This window comes from Symphalangus syndactylus, chromosome 6, assembly GCF_028878055.3.
Source record: "Symphalangus syndactylus isolate Jambi chromosome 6, NHGRI_mSymSyn1-v2.1_pri, whole genome shotgun sequence".
NCBI classification, from domain to species: domain Eukaryota; kingdom Metazoa; phylum Chordata; class Mammalia; order Primates; family Hylobatidae; genus Symphalangus; species Symphalangus syndactylus.
Window position 1 is genome coordinate 49,488,485 of NC_072428.2, and position 27,936 is coordinate 49,516,420.

The 27,936-nt window shown below is 39.7% G+C and overlaps 2 protein-coding genes across 2 annotated transcripts in view; both read left to right on the forward strand.

Moving 5' to 3' along the window:
• Window positions 1-27,936, forward strand: part of LOC129483902 (olfactory receptor 2AG2) — a 157,375-nt gene that overhangs the window by 97,852 nt on the left and 31,587 nt on the right. The gene's annotated exons all lie outside the window — the stretch shown is intronic.
• OR6A2 (olfactory receptor family 6 subfamily A member 2) lies at window positions 19,814-27,928 on the forward strand. Its single transcript, XM_055282588.2, has one exon. The coding sequence runs from the start codon at window positions 22,980-22,982 to the stop codon at window positions 23,961-23,963; it is 984 nt and encodes a 327-aa protein (XP_055138563.1). The 5' UTR covers window positions 19,814-22,979; the 3' UTR covers window positions 23,964-27,928.

A 27,936-nucleotide genomic window follows, 5' to 3' on the forward strand; every position in this document is an offset into this window, starting at 1 on the left:
AGGAAAGGCTTACAATGTTTCACTATTTAGTATAATGTTATTTGTGGGTTTGTTCTATACGTATTGTCACAGGATCCTTGGGATGTTGCTTTGTCAGCCACAGACCTCTGTGACTGGCAGTGCCTTCTGCATGAGTATTTCTCATGTCTGCTGGGCTCATTCTGCCCACTCGCCTGGCTGGCTGTGTTCAGCTCATGCTACCAGCCTGGATGCCACACCTGTCAAGGGCAAGCCAGGTGTGGAGTGGCGAGGGGTGTGTGGGTGAGTGAGCATGGTGTCCAGCCACTGTGCACAGCTAGGCACACTGGTTGCTGTGGCAGGGCAGGCAGCTCCAGGCACTATCACAGGTGCCAGCTCCATTTGAGGCTGTGTCTGGACCAGATGTATTGCATACAGCTTCTGCTGCAGGCACCTGCGTCTGGACAAGGGGTACACAGTGGCACCCAGAAGCTTGGAGATGCCAGGAACTGCAGAGCCCCAAAGAGAGTGTCACAGCCCTGACTCTGGAGCCCCTAAATCCAGGTTCCCTGAAGGGCTGCAGCTCTTTTCTCCTCATTGCCTGCAATGTGGTGAGTTTGGGTGGGGCATGTTTCAGCAACACTCTTTGTGTTACAGCTCTTTTAGTACCGCCATTTGGTGGGTCCCAAGTTCTTGTCCTGAGTCCAGGAAGAATGATGTATGTGGACAGTTTGAGGGTGAGCAAGGTGGAGAGGAGCTTTGTTGAGCAACAGAACACCTCTCAGGAGACCCAGAGTGGGTAGCTCCTATCCACAGTCAGGTCATTCCAATGTGTGTGCAGTCCTCAGCAGAGGAGACCTGGAGTAGGTAGCTCCTATCTACAGGCAGGTCATACTGATGTCTATGCAGCCCTTAGCAGAGAGGAGACCCAGAGTGAGTAGCTCCTATCTGCAGGCAGGTCGTCCCAATGAGTCTGGTTGAGCCTGGGGATTTTATTGCCTCAGAGGGAGGAAGTGCATGCTGATTAGTCCGTGACCATGAGTGGGCCCAGAAAAAGTACCACAAGTTCTCACTGTGGTCCATGGACTCCACCTGAAACTGGCAGCCCAGCCCCTATGCTTCAGGCTGTCACTGGCTTGAAGGTGGGGCTTCACCAGGAATGTGCCCCTTTCCACCCAGGAGCCTGTCTGCCTCCTGTTGCCATCAATAATGTCCACAGCACCCAGGCTGTTTGTGCCAAAGGGGCCTGCAGGCCTGTGCCAAGCTGCCCTCAGGCCTACCTCAGTCCCCCTCCCATGCTCATTGGTGCCCAAAGTTCAGAAGAGGCTGAGGTGACAGGAGGCTGGCATATCAGCACTGCCCCAATTGCATGAACAACTGGCCAGGTTGCAACAGCACCCAGGCTCAGCCACAGCTTTCCTCTGCCTGTGAGCAGGGAGAGGCCAGGCAGCAGGAGCATGCACTTCCAAGCCTGCAGGGCAGGGGGCTTCCTGGGCCCCCAAGAGTGCAGGAATGCCTGGCTCTGTAGTTGCAGTTAGGTGGCTGCAACTATGACTGGGAGGATAGGGCTTCTACCTGGTCAACTTGGAAGTGGGTGGGGCTCCTGCCTGTTTCTGGCTCCTGCTGGCTCCTTGGAGCCCACAGCCTTCTGCCATGCCTCCCCTGCTGCTTCTGGCATCTTTGCAGCAGCTGCTTCAGACAGGCCACTGCTGCCATTAGTATGGTCTTTATTGTATTGAGCTATGTTCCTTCTATACCTAATTTGATGAGAATTTTTATTATGAAAGGGTGTTGAATATTGTCAAATGCTTTTTCTGCATCTGATGATCATATTTTTGTTCTTCATTCTGTTAATGTAGTATGTCACATTTATTGACCTATTTATGTTAAATTATTCTTACTTCTCAAAGAAAAATCTCACTCGATCATGTTGAATGATCCTATTAAGGCATTGTTTAATTGAGTTTGCTAGTATTTTGCTGAGGAAGTTTGCATGTATGTTTATCAAGGATAGTGGCCTGGAATTTTCTCTTGTTGTAGTGTCCTTTTATAGCTTTGGTGTTAGAGTAATGCTGGCCTTATAACAAGAGTTTGGGAAATGCTTCCTCCTATTTGATTCTTTTTAAAGAGTTGGAGAAGGATTGGTGTAAGTTCTTTTTTTAAACATTTAGTAGAATTCAGCAGTAATGCCATCAGGTCCTAAAATTTTTTCGATGAAAGATTTTTTTATTACTGATTCAATTTCTACATAAACTCATCTTGGCAAGCAGCCACCTTTGCAGCTCAAGTCCCCGCTGGCCTGCAGGTATATAGGAGTAGATGTGGTCCAGAGCAGCAGTGATTTATCTCTGAGATGTCATCTCTGCTTAAGGCTTGTTCTGCTGACCCATTTTGATGGAGGGCTTTAAAATTTGAAATCAAGAGGTTCCTGGTTTTACCATTCTGCAGGATTGTTGGTTTTGAAAGCTACTGTAGAACTGGAGAGAGAGGGAGGCGAATAGACCAGTTTAAAATGATGCAAAGCTTACTGTTTTTTTCAGTTTATTTTATTGAATAAATGCTCCTTGCATAGTTGTAAGCCTTTAGTTCATTTGTATAGTGCTGAAAATGTTGTTTTGACAATTTTTTGTACTATTTTTATTGCTTTTAGAGAGGAGAAGATTTTTGAAGTTTTTTTTTTGCTTATATCACTAATAAATCACTTTTGCAGCACTGTGTATCTTGAGTTATACACAGGCAAGATCAAAGATGGAGGCTAAACTACATGAGTAATATTGCAATTGTGAAGAGAAGTGAAGATATGAGAGGTGCATTACATCAGAAGACTAGGCTGTAGAACCTGAAGCTAGACAGCATGGATTAAGTTCCAGCTCTTCTGTCTTCTAGATGTGTGCCTTGAGGCAAGTTGTTTATCCTCACCGTACCTTAGTTTCCTCATTGAAAAATGGAGATAGTAATATAATCTATCTATAGGATAATCTTGAGAAATAAATGAGTCAATTCATTTAAAGCGGTTGGAATACTGCACATCATTATGACTCAATATTATCTATTATTTTGCCAAGGAGATGTAATAAACAGGTGATTGTTTATATTGGAGATGAGGAAAAGAAATTAATTTACAATCATACACAAATTTTAACTTAGGCAATAAATGGTTCAGGAGAGCAAACGTATGACAGTGAAGTTTTTCAAGATGTCAGATTCTTACATTTCTGCATGCATTCTTTTTTTTTTTGAGATGGAGTCTTGCACTGTCGCCCAGGCTGGAGTGCAGTGGCTGTATCTCGGCTCCCTGCAAGCTCCACCTCCCGAGTTCATGCCATTCTCCTGCCTCAGCCTCCTGAGTAGCTGGGACTACAGGTGCCCGCCACCATGGCTGGCTAATTTTTTGTATTTTTTAGTAGAGACGGGGTTTCACCATGTTAGCCAGGATGGTCTCAATCTCCTGACCTCGTGATCCACCCGCCTCGGCCTCCCAAAGTGCTGGGATTACAGGCGTGAGCCACCGCGCCCAGCCCGCATTCTTGTATTTACATGCTAAACACAAAAGTAGACTCATACACGTATTTGTGAGTCAGCAAACCATTACTGAGTCAGCAAACCATTCTACATTAGGTAGAAAAGTATCATAAGTGAAGGAAGCGATTCACACCACAGAAAATTCAGCTAAGTGTGCTTTCTCTTTTTAATTGCTTTTTTGGAAATATTTGCATGCAATAAAATTTACTAATTTAAAATATACAGTATCTAATGACCTTCCTACTCATAAAACCTTAATGTTTCAGTTAGGCAGTAAAAATAAGTTCCGGAGATATATTGTGTATACCATAGTGACTATGGCTAATATTAATTGTGTTAGTCCATCCTTGTGTAGTGTTGCAATAAAGAAATACCTGAGGCTGGGTGGTTTATAAAGAAAAGATGTTTATTTTGGCTCATAGTTCTGTAGGCTGTACAGGAAACATAGTGCCAGCATCTGTTTCTGCCGAGGTCCTCAGCAAGCTTACAGTCATGGCAGAAGGAAAAGGGGTAGCCTGTGTACCACATAGTGAGAGTAGGAGCAAGAGGTGGGGCGGGAGGGAGGTGCTGCACTATTTTAAGGAACCAGATCTCACATGAATTCAGAGTGAGAACTTACTCATTACCACAAGGACACCATGCCATCTATTAGCAGTGACCTAAACACCTCCCACTAGGCCCCACCTCCAACATTGAAGATCGCATTTCACATTGGGATAAAATTTACGGGGGACAAGTTTCCAAACCATGTCATTAATGTATTGTATACTTAAACATTGCTGAAAGTAAATTTTAAATGTTCTCATCACAAGAAAATAATTAGTATGTAAAGTGATGGATATGTTAATTAGTCTGGTTTAATCATTTCATAATGTATACATATGTCAAGACATCATGTTGTATACCATAAATATATACAATTTTTATTTTAATTTTAAAAATAATTTAAAATCAGCCGGGCACGGTGGTTCATGCCTGTAATCCAAGCACTTTGGGAGGCCGAGGCGGGTGGATCATGAGATCAGGAGTTTGAGACCAGTCTGACCAACATGGTGAAACCCCATCTCTACTAAAAATACAAAAAAAAAATTAGCCAGGTGTGGTGGTACACGCCTGTAATCCCAGCTACTCAGGAGGCTGAGGCAGGAGAATCACTTGAACCTGGGAGGCAGAGGTTGCAGTGAGCCAAGATCGTGCCATTGCACTCCAGCCTGGGTGACAGAGTGAGATTCCATCTCTAATAATAATAATAATAATAATAATAATAATAATAATAATAATTTAAAATCGAAACCTTTTTTTTTGAGACAGAGTCTTACTCTGTTGCCCAGGCTTGAGTGCAGTGGCTCGGCTCACTGCAACCTCCACCTCCCAGATTCAGGCAATTCTCCCCGCTCAGCCTCCCGAGTAGCTGGGATTACAGGCACACACCACCATGCCCGGCTAATTTTTGTATTTGTTTAGTAGAGATGGGGTTTCACCATGTTGGCCAGGCTGGTCTCGAACTCCTGACCTTGTGATCCACCCGCCTCAGCCTCCCAAAGTGCTGGGATTACAGGCGTGAGCCACCGTGCCTAACCAAAATCAAAACATTTTTATCTTCCCCCAAATTTATCTCATCCCTTTTGCAATGAATCCTCTAGCTGTGCTCCCTGGACACTGGCAAACAATAACTTGCTTTCTATCACTATAATTTTACCTTTCCTTGAATTCCGTGTAAATGGAATCACACATTAGGTAATCTATCATGTCTGGCTTCTTTCACTTAGCATAGTGCTTTTAGGTTTCACCCATGTTGTTTCATGCCTCAGAAGTTTGTTATTTTGGTCAAAAGTATGGACCTACACAAATTTATCAGCAGTTGCCAGTGATTTGGCTGGATGATAAGGGACTTGGAAAGAACAGGATTTGAACGTTGGCGATAAAGAAGTCTGGGAAAGAGGTATGTAGGTGAACTTTCTGAATGGGCACAGACTATTAATTATTTGTGTTCCAACAAAAGGCATCCACTGTGGATGGCTAACTAGGGATGTCAGATGTGAGTTCTCTACAGAAAGAAGAGACAAAGTTATAGGTGAGTGATCATGGCTGGAGTGGAATGCTGAGGAAGAATGCAAAACCAGTCAGAGAAGCCACAGGAAGAAGCTCAGGTGCAGAAAAGGAAGGCAGCAAGACTCTGGCAGAGATTGACTCCTGAGGAACTTGCAATCCCACAGAAAGTGTAGGTGGGAGTGTTTCTTTGTTCTCCTTACCCTTGTGGCAGGCTGCTGAGGACCAAATTGTTGAAGAGCCTCTCTGCTCTTGTAAGCCCAGGCACTGCGGTCCGGAGGAATTCGGAAACTCCCTGGGGGCCCAGCACTTGGTAGCCAGTTTGTGCAGGTTCACACACACTCCCCTTGAACCCAAGTTGAAATGGAGGCACCATGTTGGTTGTACACCCATTTTGGGCTACTATCCTGCCCAGAGAATTTCAGTCTTTGTTTCTTTATACCACTAGATCCCCAACAAGCATTTTCCAGATGCTGCTCTAACTGCAGCAAACACAGGGGAACAGTGGGATCCTTGGGAGTTGCAAGATCCCTGGATATCCAGTTCACAGCATGGGCTGCTGCTGGGAGAAGGCACAGTGCAGCCCACCAAAACACCCTTTGGAACAAAGGAAACTAAATAGAAAGCTCTCTCCTGCCTGAAAGCCCCCTACTTGTGTCCAGTGGATGACTGTGCCCCTCCCAGAAGAGTGATGGGTGCAGTGGTTGTCTCTGAAGGGGAAAAGTGTTGTTCTGCCCAAGCAGACAGGCAATACCAGTGGCTGGAAATGGATGAGGGGAATCTTCTCCCACTCCCACAGTCCACTGTTGTGGACAGAACCACGGTTTTTTCCACTGTGAATTGGCATGAGTGCACTTAGAGTGAGCCTTTCCAGCATGATTCCAGGTGGTTACACCCTCACTGAAAGTGTACCTGCCTCCTGGAATTGCATAAAGATGGAGCTCATCTCCCCCTCCCTACACAGAGCTTCTGTGTTCCTGCAATGAAATGCAGACCAGCCACAGAGTTACCTGTCTTAAACTGGAAAAAGAGGTTCAGCCTCAAGTCTATCTCAGTGGTACCTGCAGATGGGCATTTTCCACGGACCCTAGTTACATTGAGACGTGGAGAAAAGGGTCAGTGTCTATCTGAACTGAAAGTAGCAAGCCTGGTGACAGGGGTGTAATAGACATGTAGGTTGTGTTCCTGGCTGCCCAGGATAAGGAGTTGGTGAGGCCCCACCGTGGCACCCCTCACGTTGAAGACATCAGCCCATCCCACCATGAGCTCCTTCCACGGCCTCTTGTCAAAGCAGGTGCTTCCATTTGTCATCAGAGATGAGCCCACTCTTACTCCTAATCGCCATCTACTGGACTAGAGACTGAACTGCACCACCAAATAAACCTGACAGAAGGGCATAGTTCTAGGATATGAGATAAGCTCCCTGAGACCTCCCCACCCAGCACCACAGAAGATAATGAGTCAACTCATATACCCAATATATCACTAAAACAGTCAACATTTGAGAAAGCCACTGCACAAAAGCTATCTATAACTAAGGAGTTCATACATAGCCTTGGCCCCCTGAAAGCACTGAGAAACAAAGCCAAAGTATCATACAGAATATATGTTACAGTTATACCCTCAAGGGAGAAAAGAATAAAAAAGTTAAAAGCACCATTCAAATGGAATAAAGTTAAAAAATCAGAGGTCATAACTTCTCTAGATGAGAAGGAATCAATGTAAGAACTCTGGCAGGGCAAAAAGACAGATTTTTTTGACACCCCCAAAGGATTACACTAGCTCTCTAGCAATGCATCCTAAACAAAATGAAAATTTTGAAATGACTAAAAAAAGGATTCAAAACATAGATTTTAGGAAGCTTAATGAGATCTGTGAGAAAGTCAGAAAGCAACACAAGGAAATCAGAAAAACAATTCAGAGTATGGAAGAATAATTTACTAAAGAGGTAAATATTTAAAAGAAAACCAAACAGAACTTCTGGAAATGAAATGTTCATTGAAGGAATTATAAAATATAGTTGAACTATTTAACAACATACTAAACAAAGTAGAAGAAAGAATTTCAGAGCTTGAGGACTGGTCCTTTGAATTGACCCAGTTATATATAAAAAAGAAAACAAAGGAGAATTTTTTTTAAATGCAGCCAGGAAATGTGAAATTATATAAAGCAACCAAATCTATGAGTAATAGCCATTACTCAGGGATAAGAATAAAAAGTAAAAACCTTGGAAAATGTATTTGATAAAATCATTCAGGAAAATATTTTTGGTCTAGATAGAAATTAGACATCCAGATACAACAGGTTCAAAGAACATCTGGAAGATTCTTTGCAAGATGAATCTTATCAAAGTATATTGTCATCAGACTGCCCAAAGTCAACATGAAGGAAAAAATTCTAAAGATAGCTAGAGAGGCCAGGCGCGGTGGCTCAAGCCTGTAATCCCAGCACTTTGGGAGGCCGAGGCAGGCGGATCACGAGGTCAGGAGTTCGAGACCATCCTGGCTAACACGGTGAAACCCCGTCTCTACTAAAAATACAAAAAAAAAATTAGCCAGGCATGATGGCGGGCGCCTGTAGTCCCAGCTACTCAGGAGGCTGAGGCAGGAGAATGGCGTGAACCCGGGAGGCGGAGCTTGCAGTGAGCCGAAATTGCCCCCCTGCACTCCAGCCTGGGCAACAGAGCGAGACTCTGTCTCAGAAAAGAAAAAAAAAAGATAGCTAGAAAGAAGTGTGTAATCAGTTAAAAAGGAATTCCATCAGACTAACAGAAGATTTATCAGCAGAAACCTTACAAGCCTGAAGAGGTTGAGGACCTATTATTATCTTTCTTAAGGAAAAAAAATTCTTTAAGAGTTTTTCAATAAAGCTTAAAGTAAGCTTTATGAATGAAGGAGAAATAAAGTTATAGACCATCAAACCCTAAGGAAATTTATCACCATTACCCTGGCCATATGAGAAATGCTCAAAAGAGTTCTCACATGGAAACAAAAGGACAATACTTGCCATCATAAAAACACTCATCAGTATAAAGCTCACAGATCCTATAATGCAATTACACAATTGAGACTACAAGAAACTAGGTAACATCATTATGACAAGAACAAAACCTCACATATCAATATTAGCCTTAAATGTAAATGGCCTAAATGCTCCACTTAAAATATATAGACTGGCAAACTGGATACAAAAACAAGTCCCAACTATCTGCTGCCTACAAGAGACCCAACTAACAGATAAAAATACCTATATGTTCGAAGTAAAGAGCTGGGGAAAATATACTATGAAAAAAGAAAACAAAAACAAGCAGGAGTAGCTATACTTACATCAGATAAAACATACCTTGAAGAAACAACAGTTAAAAAAAAGACAAATGGCTGGGCGCAGTGGCTCACACCTATAATCCCAGCACTTTGGGAGGCCAAGGCAGGTGGATCACGAGGTCAGGAGTTCAAGACCAGCCTGGCCAAGATGGTAAAACCCCGTCTCTACTAAAAATTCAAAAATTAGCTGGGCGTGGTGGCAGGTGCCTGTAATCCAAGCTACTCGGGAGGCTGAGGCAGAGAATTGCTTGAGCCCGGTAGGCAGAGATTGCAGTGAGCCAAGATCACGCCACTGCACTGCCTCCAGCCTGGGTGACAGAGCAAGAGTCCATCTCAAAAAAAAGAAAGAAAGACAAACAAGGTCATTATATAATGACAAATTGTTTGATCCCACAAGAAAATATCACTATTCTAAATATATATGCACACAACACCAGAGCACCTAGATTCATAAAACAATACTATGAAACCTATGAAAAGGAATTGATAGCAATACAATAATAGTGGGGGAATTCAACATCCCACCAACAGCCCTAGACATATCTTTGAGGTAGAAAATCAACAAAGAAACTGTGTACTTACTGGACTCTAGACCAAATAAACTTAACACATTTACAGAACATTCAACCTCAGAACTGCAGGATATATATTTTTCTCATCTGTGCATGGAACATTCTCCACAATAGGCCATATGCTTGGCCATAATGAATAAATTCAAAATATTCAAAATTATATCAACTATCCTGTCATACCACAGTGGAATAAAATTAAAAATTGATACCAAGAGGAACTCTCAAAATGACACAAATATATGAAAACTAAACAACTTGCTCTTGAATGGCCTTTGGGTAAATAACAAAACAAAGGCAGAAATAAACAATTTTTTGAAATGAATTAAAATAAAGTCATGACATACCAAAACCTCTGGAATATAGCAAAAGTGGTGTTAAGAGGAAAGTTTATAGCATTAAATGCCTGCATCAAAAAGATAGAAAGATCTCAAATTAACAACCTAATTTCACTCCTCAAAAACCTATAAAAGCAAGAACAAACCAAACCCAAAGCGAGCAGAAGAAGAAATAACAAAGATACAGAGCAAAACTAAATGAGGTTGCAACTAAAAAAAAAAAATAAGAAGAAGAATCAATGGAATGAGAAGTTGAATTTCTGAAAAGATAAACAAAATGATATACCACTATCTAGAGTAAGCAATAAAGAAGTTTCAAATAAGCACAATCAGAAATAGTAAAGTGACATTACAACTGATGCTATCAAAATAGTACTGAAAGTCCTAGCCAGAGAAGTTAGGCAAAAGAAAGAAAGAAAAAGGCCTCTAAATTGGAAAACAAAAAAATCAAATTATCTGTTTGCTGATGACATGATCTTATACCTAGAAAATCCTAAAGACTCCTCCAAAAGACCAGACTTGATAAATGACTTCAGTAATGTTTCTAGACACATAAAATCAACATACACAAATTAGTAGCATTTTTATATACTAATAATGTTCAAGCTGAGAACCAAATCAAAAACTCAGTCTCATTTATGATAGACACACATGCACACACACACCCACACACACACACGCACACACACAAAATACCTAGAAATACATTGAACCAAGAAAGTGAAAGATCTCTAGAAGCGGAATGATGACACACTGATGAAAAAGAAAATAAATGACACAAACAAATGGAAAAACATCCCAGCTCATGGATTAGAAGAATCAATATTTAAAAAATGAACATACTGCCCAAAGCAATATACAGATTCAATTTAATTTCTATCAAATTACTAACATTATGTTTCACAGAGTTTTAAAAATCCTAAAATTCATATGGAATAAAAATAAGGGTCCGAGTAGCTAAAGCAAACCCAAGCAAAAAGAACAAAGCCAAAGACATCATCACATCGCTTTACCTCACACTGTATTTCAAGAGTATAGTAATTAAAACAGCATAGTACTGGTACAAAAGCAGACACATAGGTCAGTGGAACAGAACAGAGAACCCGGAAATAAAGCCACATAACCTACAACCAACTAGTCTTTAATAAACTTGACAAAAATAAACACTGGAGAAAGGACACTATATTCAGTGAACGGTGCTGGGAAAATTGGATAGTCATATGTAGAACAATGAAGCTGGGCCCCTATCTCTTACCATATACAAAAATCAAATCAAGATAAAGATTTAAATTTAAAACCTCAAACTATAAAAATCCTAAAAGCAAACCTAGGAAATACCCTTCTTGGCATCAGCCTTCACAAAGATTTTTTGGCCAAGTTCCCAAAATCAATTGCAACAAAAACAAAAATGGACAAATTGGACCTAATTAAACTAAGGAGCTTTATGCACAGCAAAAGCAACTATAAATAGAGTAAACAGACACCCTACCGGATAGGAGAAAATATTTGCAAACAATGCATCTGTCAATGTCTAATATCCAGAATATATAAGGAACTTAAATCAACAAGCAAAAGACAAGTAACCTCATTAAAAAATGGGCAAAGCACATGAACAAACACTTCTCAAAATAAGACATACAAGAGGCCAACAAACATAATGGAAAAGTGCTCATCACTAATCATCAGAGAAATGCAAATCAAAACAACAATGAGATACCACTTCACACCAGTCAGCATGGCCATTATTAAAAAGTAAAAAAAAAAACAAAAAAAACAAAAAAAAAACAAGGGGTAATTATAAGGCTGCAGAGAAAAGGGAATGCTTACACACTCTTGGTGAGAATGTAAATTAGTTTAACCACTGTACAAAACAGTGTGGAGATTTCTTAAAGAACTTATAACAGAGCTACCATTGAACCCAGCAATTCTATTACTGAGTATATACCAAAAGGAAAATAGATCATTATCCCAAAAAGACATGTGCACATGTATGTTCATTGCCATTCTATTCATAATAGCAAAAACATAAAATCAACCTAGGTGTCCATCAATTTGGTGGATTAGATAAAGCAAATATAGTACATATACACCATGAAATACTATGCAGCCAGAAAAAAGAAATAATGCTCTTTGCAGTAACATGGATGGAACTGGAGGCCATAATCTTAAGCAAATTAAGGCAGAAACAGAAAACCAAATACCTCCCTTAAAACTGGGAGCTAAATCTTGAGCTCACATGAACATAAACATGGGGACAATAAACCCTGTGGGTTACTAGAGGGAGGAGGGAGGAAGGTGAATGTGGATTGGAAAACTACATATTGGGTGCTACATGTAGTACCTGCTGTAATACATCCATGTAACAAACCCACACATGTAACCCCTGTATCTAAAATAAAAGTTGAAAAAGAAAAAAAGATAGCATTTTTGTTGATTAAAAAGAATAATCGAGAAAGTTAGATTCAATGTGATTTATTTTTATTCAATGAAATAAAAATATTTGAAAAGATTTTATTAAGGAGAAATGTATGAAATTACAATCAGATTTTACAGAATTTAGAGATAAAGATAATCAGCTTAAAACAACTGACTGTGATAAACTTATATTTAAAAAATAACATTTTTCCTCTAGAGACTGAAAACATACCTAATATAAAATTGATTTCCAAAAATTAATTACATTCATAGCCACTAGTAAAGTTACAAAACATTTTAAAGTAGAAATTGAAAGGAATATAAAGCAAATAAATAACACATGAATGAACAAACATACAAATAGGCAAACTTCTGATGACTTAACTGGAAATCATTTCATTTAGATTGTGCTTGGATCATAGAGAAACTTCAAAGTTAAAATTTTCAGACCACTTAGACAATATCGATAGTGACTCTTGAGGACAACTCCTTCACGGTGCTTTCTCTTCCGTGAGGATACTTCATGTGAAAGATACTTACAAGCTCCCATTAATGCAGGAAAAAAAAAAGGCACCTAAACAAGTTTCTCCTCCAAAGGTGCTGAACAGCACCATAACAGAAGAGCATTCTCCAGCACATGAAAGATTAAAGAAGAAAAGGGAGTTTAGTGTGAATACACACTTCCTTTTCTGTTTTTTTTTTAATAAATACAGAAGTAATTTTTTACTGAGTTGGTAAATACTTTCTTAAATAAAATAATTATTCTAGTGTAAATAAAGGTAACATTTTTCTTTGCTGTTATGGTCATTAAAAGCACATTCTCATGTAGTAAGTTAAAATACTTTGAAATATACCCAACTATTGCCCAGTCTATAAAATGACCAACATAAAAAATAGTCGTGAGGCGGGCAGATCACGAGGTCAGGAGATCGAGACCACGGTGAAACCCCGTCTCTACTAAAAATACAAAAAATTAGCCGTGCGTGGTGGCGGGCGCCTGTAGTCCCAGCTACTAGGAGAGGCTGAGGCAGGAGAATGGCGTGAACCTGGGAGGCGGAGCTTGCAGTGAGCCGAGATTGCGCCACTGCACTCCAGCCTGGGCAACAGAGCGAGACTCCGTCTCAAAAAAAAAAAAAAATAGTCATGGTTTGAAAAAAAATTGATTGTTTTAAAATTGTTAATAGTAAGTTTACAATATTTTTCTTGAGATATATTATAACCAAATGATATAAAAACAATCTGGATAGAGGTTAAGATGAGCAACTGAAGATTAATCTTCCTACATTGGTAGACATATAAGTGAATTTTTGATGTTTTATTTTAGAAAACATCCATATATAATGCAATGTGTGCATTTCATTCTCATAACCTTTTTCCAATATGTATTAATACCATGTAAAGCTCTTGCTTGCCCCAACCCCAAAGACTCTTTTTGCCGTAATTGACTGAATCAAGCCAGATATTGGAGTGGACTTTGAACTAAGCTGAGCCAGTTTAATCTCTTGCCCCACCTACCAAAACAAAAAACAAACAAAAAAAAACTTGCAATAGGAAGACAAGCGGATGGGGAATTGTTAATGCTGGCAGTTATGTTCTCGTTTTTTTTTCTTTTGACACAGCATCTTGCTCTGTTGCCCAGGCTGAATGCAGAGATGGAGTGGCACAATTATAGCTCACTGCAGACTCAAACTTCTGGGCTCAAGCAATCCTCCTTCCTCAGTCTCTCAAGGAGCTAGGACTACAGGCATGAGCCAGCATGCCCAGCTAATTTAATTGTGTGTGTGTGTGTGTGGTGTGTGTGTGTGTGGTGTGTGTGTGTGTGGTGTGTGTGTGTGTGTGTGTGTGTGTATGGAGACAGGATCTTGCTGTGTTGCACAGGCTTGTCTCAAATGCATGTCTCAAGTCATCCTCTCACCTCACCCTCCCAAAGCACTGGGACTACAGGTCTAAGCCACTGTGCTGAGCAAGTAACAGTTTTCTTAAGATCAGGAAATGCTGATGCTGAAATTCTGCTTCCATTCTTTCAAATATCAACTACTTCTTCAATTATATGAAACATATTATAAAGATCTTACAAATGAATACTAAGTTTTCTTTTGTTCTCAGCCTAGCATAGTTTTAAAAATGCAGCTTTTCAAATCTGTAACACTGGCTCAGCTGTCACTTTTGAGAACCAGAAATCCTCCTTCCTTTTTAACTTAAGTGTTAAATGTCCCTAATATAAATTCTACTCTAGTGTCCTCTAACATAATTAGCAGCTGATTAATCAAAAGGTGGTATGGTATGGTGAATCTGAGTTTGGGGTCTTGAGTTAGAATGTGAACTCAAAATCTGTTTCTATCACTTATTGTATGATCTTGAGCAGATTACTCACTGCTATGACATATATCCTCATCTATAATATGGTATAATATTAACTTTCTCATATTGTAATTATTAGCATTAAATGAGATAATACAATCAAGTAATTGGATGCTTGACATAAGCACACAAATGCATATTATTATTGTCATGTTTCATAACTTGTTGAGCACTACCACTACCTATAGTTGAGCCATTAATAAGACTTTTTACTCTGTATTTTGCTGTCATTGCGCTAACTCATTAAATATTATATTCATTCATCAAAGAATGATATAACAAATTAATGTGTGTTGAAATAACTCATAAGCTCATCTCCATCATCTCGTCCACTTAATTGTCCACTAAATCTTATGAACTCTTCTCTGTATATTTCTCTTATATCTATTAATTCCCATTCTTTTACATTATCTTAAGTTGAATCCTTGTCAGTTATCATTTAGACTACTGCAATAATAGTAATATAGTACAGAGTAGCCTGTGTCATCTCTGTCTCTAGGTTTTCATCTCTAACTCATCTTTCTCACTAATGTTGGGGAATATTTTCAAATTGAAATCTATATCTACATCAACTCAAAACCTTGTGAGGACTCCTCATCACCTATGGAATAAAATAATAACCTTTTATCAAATCATAAATTATTGTGTAAACTGTGTCATTTTACTTTTCTGGCCTCATTTGCAGCTATTCTACCATTTATAGTTCTGGACAGTAATCACACCAAGTCACCCAAAGTTCTTTAATAAACTGTTGATTCAATAAGATTTTGAGCCTCTACTACAAGCTAGTGATGTGTTGAGTGCTAAGAAACCTTAAATAACTTAATAGGGAAGATATAAAATAATTAATTGTGTAATTATTGCTCTCATAAAGGTACCTAGACTTTAGTAGGTGCAAATCTGGTTTATGGTTACTTGCTGTAAATTAGAAAATAGCACTGGTATACTTTGAATCTGTGTCCCTGCCCAAATCTCATGTTGAAATGTAATCCTTAGTGCTGGAGGTAATGTTAGATATGAGTTCTAAATTTCTTTTCAAAGAATCAACATGTCAGTATGTTCAATTCTTTACCTTCTACTTTCAAACTTAACTTCCTCGTAAAGCAACCTTTTTTGATTACCTGCTCCACCCTGAACTCATTCTGATTACCTACTCCACCCTGACTCATTCTGATTACCTGTGCCACCCTGACTCATTCCGATTACCTGCTCTGTCATAACCATTTTCCCTGCCAAACCACTCACCCTATCACTCTCTTTAAATTAGCCAATTGGAATTAGTTTAGCCTGTGTTGTCTAACCCTAGCCAATAGGGGAATGACACAGCAGCAGGGGCCACATGTGTCAGGGATAAGAACCCCTTCCTCTCCCTTGTCCAAGTGTGTGCTCACCATTGCTCCTTTCTATAGAAGTAACTTGCCTTGCTGAGAATTAAAAAGAAAATTTTATATTCGAGTGCTATTTCTTTTGTGGCACCAAAATTTTATTTGTAACAGTAAGGCCTTGTGGAGGTGATTGGGTCATGAGGACAGGGTTCTCATGAATGGTTTAGCACTATCCCCCCTTCGTACTATATAGTGAGTGAATTATCAGGAGATCTGGTTGTTTTAAAGTATAAGGCACCTCCCCTCCCCTCTCTCTCATGCTCCTACTCCAACCATGTGGTGTGTGCTCTCCTTTACCTTTCACCATGACTGTAAGTTTCCTGAGTGTTCCCCAAAAGTTGAGCACATGCCAGTGTCATGCTTCCTGTACAGATCGTAGAACCATGAGCCAATTAAGCCTCTTTTCTTTATAAATTACCCAGTCTCAGGTATTTCTTTATAGCAATGCAAGAATGGACTAATACAGAAAATTAGTACTGAGAAGTGGGGCATTGCTATAAAGATATCTGAAAATCTGGAAGGAACTTTGGAACTGGGTAATGGGCAGAGGTTGGTTTCACTCGCATCCGTGTGAAGAGACCACCAAACAGGCTCTGGGTGAGCAACAAGGCTGTTTATTTCACCTGGGTGTAGGCAGGCTGAGTCCAAAAAGAGAGTCAGTGAAGGGAGATAGGGGTGGGGCCATTTTATAAGATTTGGGGGTTCTCTGGAGGGCAGGAGTGGGGGTGACAAGGTGCTCAGTAGGGGAGCTTTTGAGCCAAGATGAGCCAGGAGGAGAAATGTCACAAGATAATGTCATCAGTTAAGGCAGGATCAGGCCATTTTCATTTCTTTTGTGGTGGCATATCATCAGTTAAGGCAGGAACTGGCCATCTGGATGTGTACATGCAGGTCACAGGGGATATGATGGCTTAGCCTGGGCTCAGAGGCCTGACCGTTGGAAGAGTGTGGAGGGCTCTGAAGAAGACAGGAAGATGAGGGAAAGTTTGGAACTTCCTAGAGACTTGTTAAATTGTTGTGACCAAAATGCTGATGGTGATATGGATGTTGAAGTCCAGGCTGAGGAAGTCTCAGATGGAAATAAAGAACTTATTGGGAACTGGAGTAAAGGTCACTTTTGCTATGCTTTAGCAAAAAGGTTGGCTGCATTGTTTCCCTGCTTTAGGGATCTGTGGGACTTTGAACTTGGTAGTGATGATTTAGGGTATCTGCTGGAAGAAATTTCTAAACAACAAAGTGTTCAAGATATAGTCTAGCTGCTTCTAATTGCCTATGCTCATATGTGTGAGTAAAGAAATTATGTGAAATTGGAACTTATATTTAAAAGGGAAGCAGAGTATAAAAGTTTGGAAAATTTGCAGCCTGACCATGTGGTAGAAAAGAAAAGTCCATTTTCAGGGAAGGAATTCAAGCAGGCTGTGGAAATTTGCATATATAAAGAGGAGCAGAGTGCTAATAGACAAGACAATGAGGAGAAGACTTGAAGGCATTTCAGAGACCTTTGTGGCAGCCCCTCCCATCACAGGCCCAAAGGCCTAGGAGGGAATGGTTTCAAAGGCCATACCCAGGCCCCCACTGCTCTGCACAGCCTTGGGACACTGCTGCCTTCATCCCAGCTGCTTCAACTCCAGGCATGGCTAAAAGGGGCCCAGGTACAGCTCAGGCCACTGCTTCAGAGGGTGCAAGCTGTAAGCCTTGGTGGCTTCCAAGTGGTGTTAAGCCTGTAGGTGCACAGAATGCAAGAGTTGAAGCTTGGGAGCCCCCACCTAGATTTCAAAGGGTATATGGAAAAGCCTAGATGTTCAGGCAGAAGCCTGCCACAGGGGCAGAGCCCTCACAGAGAACCTCTACTAGAGAAGTACAGAGGGAAAATGTGAGGTTGACACCACCACCGAGAACCCACATGGGCACTGCCTAGTGAAGCTGTGAGAAGAGGGCCACCCTTCTCCAGAACCCAGAATGGTAGAGCCACCAGCAGTTTGCATCATGTGCCTGGAAAAGCCACAAGCAATCAACACCAACACATGAGAGTAGCTGCGGGGGCTGACCCTGCAAGGCCACAGGGGTGAAGCTGCCCAAGGCCCTGGGAACTTAGCCCTCACACTAGTGTGTCCTGGATATGGGACATGGAGTCAAAGGAGATTATTTTGGAACTTTAAGATTTAATGACTTCTCTGCTAGGTTTTGGACTTTCATGGGGCCTGTAGCTGCTTTCTTTTGGCTAATTTTTTTTTTCCTTTTGTAATGAAAGTATTTACTTTCATTACAAATGTGAATTACAATGTGACTGTGAATCCCATGTAATTAATTTGCTGGACCTCAATATGACACAGAATACTGTGGATTGAGTAGGGTGCCAAATCTTGTCACAAACTTAAAATGCTTATCATGTATGTTATTTTCATAATATATATAGATACCATTATATGGAAAACAAACATATACAACAAAACCCCAAATTAAAAAAAAATCCAACACAAACATGGAACTCAAACCCAGAAACCCTAACTCTCAATTCAGTGCTCCTCGTATGACATCATGGAGTTAATGAGTGTCACCAATATGGCATCAGGAGATAAAGAAGGAACTGTCTAGCATTGTTGAGCCACTGTCATATTCCAGGATCTGTACATATATTAATGACATTTACTCCTCTCAACAATCCTGTCAGGCATATGAATCCTATTATATAGATTAGGAATGTAAGGCCCGAAGAGGTTAAATAAATTGCCCAAAATTATATATCTGAGTTAGAATATCGGCCCGTGTCTTTCTTTTGAGCAGGAGTATGACATGATAGAGGAGACTGACAAGGAACAGGAGAGCAAGAGACGGAAGCATGAGTTTGTAGGGATATCTTGACATTCTCTCTTTCGTGAGATTTCCTGACAAAACCCTATGGCCTGAGCTTTCCAAACATTCCCCTTCCCTGTCCTCTGCTCCAGCCTTTTTTTCCCTCTTGTATCTCTTTTGGTCTCTTGAGCTTCTGCCTCAGAGACATCTCAAAGCATCAGAAGGAGGAGGGAAAAATGGGGACTGAGGGAGTGAGGTGCAGGATAAAGGAATCTTTCCTAGCTTGGCAGTGTTCTCTGTCTATGGGAGGAAGAAAAAGTGGAATCTCTGTATCATCTTTCTTAGTCCTGATGACTCAACTTTTTTTGCATGCATTTTAAATCCTCTCCTAACCAACCCAGCCATCTCAGGAGGACCTTGATGAGTCAGTGACATCTGAATAAAGTGAGTGGATTCTGTTATCTGCTGATTCCTCTTCAAGTGGTCAATTATCCCAAGTTTTCTTTACTTATGTCTAATATAGCCGTCTTCTTATTCCTCTCTATGCTTAATAAAATCCCAAACCTCTCAATATTTTCCACATGTATTAATTCTGTTGCTACTTAGACTAATATCACTTTCTTTATCTTTTCCTCTCATAGCTGGTCCTTTACTTATTCATAATCTACCTGCTCTCCCTACAGTATTTTTGATCATCCATTTCCAGTCTATCCTTTCAATATTCTAGTTATCTCCACCTTATCTCTCATTGGTTTATTGTCTATATAGCAAGTTCATTTTTCCCAAATATTATATCTTATTCATGTAAATCCAATCTTCTTGCACTTAATCTAACTTCCTCATGTTTTGTCTGGTCCCTGCAGATCTACAATCAATGCATGTTTTACTTGCATATAATTCCAACTCTGTCATATTCTCAGTTACCCACTTAAATTCTCTATTCCTGACCATTTCCACCAAAATCCTTTTTATATACTTTTTTCTTTATATTCCATTCCTGTTATCTGCAATTCATCTGTTCTGCCCACATCATACCTTTCTCCATTTTGCCATGCATTCATGCAACCACATTATAAACCTTTAATAATCAGTAAGTGAAACCTTATAACAGGAACTACTGTCAGAAGGAGAGATAGATGCTCCAACAAATAATCTAGTGTATAGAAATATGGGTACTTTTGGAGGGGTAATAACTAAGGGACTAAAACATTACGAGAAAAATTCCTAGGAAGAGAATGGGTGTTTTTGACAGAAACGTGTAAAGTTACAGAGTTATATAATGTCATGACATGTTTTTAAAAAGTTAAATAGTAGGCAATGATTAGATTGCTGTATAACAGCTAAAAGGAAATACGTTTTGATTCTTTACTGGAGGATTTTGTATGTGTTCTCAAAAACTGGATGCTCTTGTTGTCAGCGGTTTCTATAGAGAAATATGACTCTGAAAACAAGTGACAGTTATACTGATGAGGGTACTGGCTGGAGGAAAAAAGATCAGGTAAGATCCTATCAAAATAGTTAAATCAAGGACTACCAAGGACCTGCTGTGAGGAACTAGGAGGAAGGCAGTAGAAATAGGACAGAAGAAAAGGGACTGATATGAGAGATAATTAAAGAGGCATTTTAGCTAGAACTTGGATTAGTTAAGTGTGGGATGTGTGTTGGGGGAAAGGGTGGATGGGTACAGAATATCTAGGAAACTTCCAGATGGCTTGCATAGGAGACTGTATGAAAGCTAATGCCATTTATTGTAATAGAGGAATAACTTGCTTGGGAAAGGTTATTCTAGACATAGTAGATTTGTGGAACTCCTGTGACATCCATAGAATTATATCCACTCCATACTCCACCATTAAGGACATGTGGAACCACTTCAGCTACAGAGGTCCTCCTTTACATCCACCTGATCAACAGCTGCAGGGATATAGCAAGCAAAATGATAAATAGGCTTTCATGGACTCTAATGAGACAAGTAACCACAGGAATCTCACCGAACCTGTGAAGGGAAAGGTTTAAAAAAAAAAAGTACCTAATGTCTCCATGGATAGAAGCCTTATAAACCAAGACGTGAAGGCTAAATAGGATGTAGTTCATGGAGATTGCAGCATGAGGAAAGCTATGAGGTGATACACATGGTGTGTGCTGAGAGCTGCAAGGTATAAAATACAGTGTAGACTGTGGTAAGAAATAAGGTTTAGGTGGAAGCAGTGGCAAAATCACGAAGTGCCTATAGGCCTTGTACCTGTAGGCTAAATGATTTGAGCATTTATTGTGTACACAAAGGGACTATGGATGAGTTTTAAGGAGAGTAAAATGGTCAGTTTTGAGCTAAGGTCTCACCTTTAAGGGTAAGACTATAAGCAGAAAAGTCAGTTGGGAGTCCATGTGTGAAAGGCTATTATTTTCAAGTGTGCAGAGCATCAAACATGAAGGTTGAAGTGACCAAAGGATATGAATGAAAGTCCGAGGCCAAAAGGATCAAAAGCAAAAAGAAGGGTGTATGAGGTAGGTATTGAGGAGAAAGGATCAAGGCTAAGGTCATAAACAGCAATTGTAAGTTTGATGTTCCCACTTATCTATGTATGTACATGTATGGCATTGGGATAGGCATGTAGCTTAAACTTTCAGGGATGAGAAGGTGAAGATATGCCCCTATAACTAGATTATAAGATCCTGAAGACTCAGCATGTGTCTATGAACCTTTGTATACCACAGCTCTTAGCCCATGGTCTAGAGCATTGCTGATCAACCATCAATTTTGAAATAAATAAAATTGTGGGTGTGAATGGAAAGAATGAGAGTGATGGGAAATGAAAGCCAGGGACATAGGTATTTTGTAATTGCATTACAGTATTAAGAGAAATTCAAGGGCTCAAGTACTGAGCAATGCTCAAGTAATGACAGCAGAGCATACAGAGAAGAGAAAGTCAGGCATAAAATTATTAGCAGGTTGTTTTAATTTGTGAGCACATTCTGCCCCCACTAACCTCATAGGGACAGATTTAAGACTAAAAAGTAAGAAATCTGAGAAGAAATCACACCCAGATGCTCAGCTGACTCTACCCCATTCTCCTTTCTAAACTCCACACTCTCTCCCAATGCTATAACTGTACAGGGGCACAGGGTAAAAATAACCCTTCCTTCATATCCACTCCCATGTAAAAATCCCAACTTCTTTTCTACATGAGACACAAAAATGGCTTGAAGTTTTTAAAGGGAAAGGGAAATTTTTATCTTTGATACCAAGGTAAACAGAGTATCCTAGTAAATGTATGTTTTTATATGGGCTTTAATGTTAAAGGAAGATACTCTATCCTCATTTCAATATACTTAGTACAACTTCCAGCACCTTGTAATTCTTAGTCTTTCTGCCATCCAGCATCCATTTCCTAATCTGATTTCCCAGTGAATCTCAGGTCTTCCTTGTAAGTACTGGGTTCCGTAGACTTCCACTCTACAGGTGCTGTGACCTTCTTGTGTTCTGCTTTTGTCTTTCTTTCCTCCTGGCAGGAAGGAACTGTTTCTGTAGCTGAGTCTCAAAGATTCTGTCTCCCAGCTGTACATCCAAGATGTATTGTACAGTCCCTCCTTTACATCACCTAAATATTTTGGAAGCTCCAAGGTCCTGACTTCCCAGTTCTACCTCTTGCTATTTCTGCAACCCAGAATTAGTCACTTAAATCTATATTTCAGTTTTTTTAGGCATACAGTTGTAGCTATTAGTACTACTAGCCCACAGGATTGTTGTTAAGATCAAGCGAATTAATACTGCAAAGGTTTTACAGCAGTGCCTGCATTAATAACGGTGCCTGAACTAATAATAACTCAATTGTGTTATATGTGATTGTTATTCCTCCATTGTGTAACTTATTTCCTCAAAACAGAGTCATGATCCAACTCAAAGACAAACTCTCATTTTAGGGCAGCCGAGACTCTTTGAATTTTTTGGTTTTGATCTATGTTCTTTGGGGACAAAATAGTGTCATTTTTCCCCAGTGCATCTCAATGCATGCTTCTCCAAAGGTCAGAACAGACTCCTTCCTGTCTTGTTCCCAATAAAAAAACATTTATTTTTGTATGTTTGCCTTAGCTCATTTCCAGATTAAAGAAGAGAGCAGTGGCCTCAGCTCAGTGATTAATTACATCAACTCCTTATGTGGCATTCGACCATTATAAGCCCATTAAGAGAAAGGCTGGGTTCTTGTTGCGGCCTACTGAAGACTCTCTATTCTCATCTCCTGAAGAGTAGTAAGAGAGACCAATGACATGGAGTGGAGGAACCATAGTGGGAGAGTGAGTGAGTTTGTGTTGCTGGGCTTCCCTGCTCCTGTGCCACTACAGGTCCTATTGTTTGCCCTTTTGCTGCTGGCCTATGTGTTGGTGCTGACTGAGAACACACTCATCATTATGGCAATTAGGAACCATTCCACCCTCCACAAACCCATGTACTTCTTTCTAGCTAATATGTCCTTTCTGGAGATCTGGTATGTCACTGTTACTATTCCCAAGATGCTTGCTGGCTTTGTTGGGTCCAAACAGGATCATGGACAGCTAATCTCCTTTGAGGGATGCATGACACAGCTCTACTTTTTCCTTGGCTTGGGCTGCACTGAGTGTGTCCTTCTCGCTGTTATGGCCTATGATCGCTATGTGGCCATCTGCTATCCTCTCCACTACCCAGTCGTTGTCAGTGGCCGGCTGTGTGTGCAGATGGCTGCTGGCTCTTGGGCTGGAGGTTTTGGCATCTCCATGGTCAAAGTTTTTCTTATTTCTCGCCTCTCTTACTGTGGCCCCAACATCATCAACCACTTTTTCTGTGATGTCTCTCCATTGCTCAACCTCTCATGCACTGACATGTCCACAGCAGAGCTTACAGATTTCATCCTGGCCATTTTTATTCTTCTAGGGCCACTCTCTGTCACTGGGGCCTCCTATGTGGCCATTACTGGTGCTGTGATGCACATTCCTTCGGCTGCTGGACGCTATAAGGCCTTTTCCACCTGTGCCTCTCATCTCACTGTCGTGATAATCTTCTATGCAGCCAGTATCTTCATCTATGCTCGGCCAAAGGCACTCTCAGCTTTTGACACCAACAAGTTGGTCTCTGTACTGTATGCTGTCATTGTACCATTGCTCAATCCCATCATTTACTGCCTGCGCAATCAAGAGGTCAAGAGAGCCCTATGCTGTACTCTGCACCTGTACCAGCACCAGGATCCTGACCCCAAGAAAGCTAGCAGAAATGTATAGAAGGGATGTGTGAAATCTGATAAAATGCTATTAAACTTGGGATCAATGTGTTCTATGAAGTCCAATAGAGTTCTTAGGGCCTAAATTGGGGGCCAGAGTTTCAAAGGCATCACTATGGAACTAGGAATACTTGCTTTAACTAGTCCAGGAGGAGAAAGAGGAATAGGTTGCAAGCTAGAAAATGGATTTCTGCAGGACAGGGCCATAAAATACAGGATAGAGCTGGGTCCGCTATTGCCTGTCCCTTTGTAATTTGCATAGACAAGATTCCAATCAAGGAAGCACAGGCTTCATTATGGAAAAGCAGCACAAGACTTTTTGATAAGATCTCTATTAGGTAGCAGAGGCCCAGGAGGTATCATTCTAGTGTGTGTTACAAGGCAAGGAGATAAGAAACTAGGAATTTTTGTTTTGGGAACATATCACCTATCAAAACATAATGGTTTCTAGGTTTATTTTCAAATTTACTGTGGTCAGTGTCCACACTGAACTAGTGGCTGAGTGCAGTTGTTTCATCAATACTCTGTCTCCCTGATTAGACTATAAGCACCATGGCGACAGGATCAGATTTTCTTTTACATCCTTTTATTACCATGGGCAGGAACAGTATCTAGTGCATGATGGCTATGAATACGTATAATGAATGAATATAGTTTGGAACCATGTAGGCAAGGCATGTGTGTCATGCTTATATGTGGGGTTGGCAGGTGCAGCAAGTAAACTCCTCATACTTTACTAGTATGCAGAGAGATACAAATTGGCTCAGCCTTGCCAGAAAAAAATTTTGAAAATATGTATTACAAATCCTGAAAATATTGCAACCATTGTGATTCAGAAAGATTTGTGCAGATAGACACTTTTACTTATAAATACAGAAACAAGGAAAGGAAATAAGCAAAATATGCTCAACTTTTGCAAACAGGGCACTGGTCAAATAAATTGTAGCTCATATGTTACATGGAAAACTATGCAGAAATTGAAATAAAGTGATCTAAATAGAGTTAATGAAAGAAAAAATATTTCTAACTTAATAAAAATATTATGTTATATAACAGTATCAAAAGTATCAGCCAAAAGTATCAGCCATATTTGCTTGTTTAAACAAGACTAGAAAGAATATGACTAAAATGCTGACTAGATAATGCTGGACTGCTTACGCCTGTAAATTGCATTCTGTGGCTAAGCAATTGCCATCAGTATATTTATTTAAATGCTTTTTTTCTTAGCCCATATTATATATAACTTTATTTATCTGGACAGGGAGATGGATACAGGGTATGTCAGTATGATTTTCAGAAATTTAGCTCCCAACTGTCACCCAACAAACAGAACTCTGAAGACAGTGAAGATTCTATCTCCAGATATGGGATCCAACTGTTGCTCAAGATGTGGGATCTAACTTTATTGCTGTCTTTTACTTAATAAAATTTACAAAAGGATATTACCAAGGATATCATGCATTATTTGCTAGCCCATACTTATTAAAAGTTTTAATATAATGTGCATATCTGTTTGTGCCTAAACAGTATAAGTATCTTGTTGTAATAATTTTTTAAATGACTGGATATAAAGTTCATCAAAAGTCTACTGTCGAAGTGTCCCCATAGAAGTTTCTGAAATGGGGTTGTGATCAGGGATGGGAGTGTCCTCCTCTAGGCATTGTTATTTACAGCTCTTATATAAACTCTCTTGTAAGTTAACTCCAGTTAATAGGAAGTAAAAGCATAATGTTGAATTTCTTCATTGTGCTTTTCTTTTATTTTCCAAGCTTTTTAGTATAAAATGCTTTAAAACACCTCTAATTCTGATTTCAAGTATTGGAATAGGGTTTAGCACAGTATTCCTCACATACTCACCTTTCAACAAACCATTAATGAGTTTGAGTCCTGTGTACTATGGTGAGATTGACACCTCTCCAAATGGGGACTGAATTTTTAGTAAACATATGACCCTCAGGACTCATATTGAAATTGAGGTCACAAAACCTCGTAAACTTTTTCTCGTGAAGTATTGATCATCAGATTAAGTATCCCCCATCCTCCATTTATGTAACTGATTTTTCCCATAAACCTAGATATAGAACTTTATTTTATCCTTGTTCCATTTGATCCTGTTTGTTTTCAACCATCTTTGTAATCTGCCAGTCTTTCAAAGTATTGCTTAGATAATACAAGTCTTTTATAATTCCCCTTTGCTAATACAGTATCTGGAGAAGCTTCTAATCTCTTGCATCAGTACAAGAGGTGGGAGTACTGGATCTACCCGGGTTATTCAGGGTGGCCAGAGGAAACTAACAACTACAGGCAAGTGAGGATTAATATAAATGACTTCTGTGCTCCAGATGTCTAGTGGTTTCCAATGTTGAGTAAACTCCAAATTTCTCAGTCCGCCTTTTAAGTTTCTTCACAGCACATTCTTAATTTTCCTTTTCATCCTTATTTTAATTTTTTGTCCACTACAAACCTTGTACAGATGAATTCTAGATTGTGATTAATAATTTTTATTTGAGACTAATAAGCCAGTGTATTTCGCTATTTGCTAAAACATCACATTGATCAGGATCAGGAAACAAAAATCCTTCTTGATAAACAACATTTTAAAAATAACAATTGTTCTGCAGCTCTGTAAACCCTATTTCCCTTCATTAAAAAACCCTTACGGTTATGAACAAGTAAAGACTGAGAAATATCAGATCAAAGCTGACTAAAGAGACAAGATACCTATATGGAGTACGGTATATTGGATTGGATCCTGGAACATAAAGCAATACTAATGGAAAAGATAATAAAATCTGAATAAAATGGCAAAATCTGAATAGTTTAACAGCGATGTATCAATTTTGGTTTCTTATTTTGACAAGTATATATACTAATGAAGGAGGAATACATTAGAAGAAACAAACTTGAGAGATGTGTGTGTGAAAAACTCTCTTTAGCATCTTTGCGATTTTTCTGTAAGCCTAATATTGTTCCAAAATTTAAAAGTTTATTTTAAAAAGCAACACGTTATTAGTTTTTCTTACCAAATATTTTAAGAGGTTTGATTTATTTTATTGGCTTTCATAAAATAAAGATATATTTTCCCTTCCTTTATAATTACAATAATATGTACAGCCAACACTTGACTTTTTTGAATATTTACCTGAATTTTTTTATTATCATGATATTCATGAATTGATGCTGTTATTATTTAGCTAATTGATAAGACAGAGATGAAGTATAATTAACAAAATTGATGAAGTTAGTGCTTTATATACTTAGCAACTCTAAAAAATTATGCCAACTCTTTTGAATATCACCATTTGGTGCCAGCAAGAATGAGTGGACATCTCCATGTGCTTGGTAGAGAAGCGGGCCTATAGGGCAGGTGTATTCATTTTCTCTTAGAAGCATTCCTCAGATCAAGATTGCCTTGTCTGATTTTCATGTTTCATAGTCACACTTCATGAAAACCAATGGCCCCAGCCTTCCCAGAATTAGTGACAATACACAATATGCTTTTCAACAAAGATTTTGGTTGGTTGGAGTGGGGAAAGAGCTAGGTCCATTCTTCTCCACCAAATATCAGTCACACATAGGACTTCATATCCTCAAGGACTGGAGAATATTTTCCAAGACTTCTCATTTTTTCAGTCCCTTGCTTCAGCTCCCTGTAGCTAACTCCCTGTAGCTCCCTGTAGCTAACTTTTTTTCAGTCCCTTGCTTCAGCTCCCTGTAGCTACTCCCTGTAGCTCCCTGTAGCTACTCACCAAGGCACTAGTGCATCTCCTTGGCCTTTGTTCTTGCAAAACTTCTAGCAGTTGACTCCAGATTTTGTGGTTACTTTTGGCACAATTAGCAGCAGAGACAGAAATAACTGGACTGTGGATGACTTGATGGAGAGAAGGATCTGTCAGTTCACCCTTTTCTTAGCATGCAGGGCACACTTCACAGATGTTATTGTCTGAGTGCTTCCTGGAGTCCAAAGCGGTGGT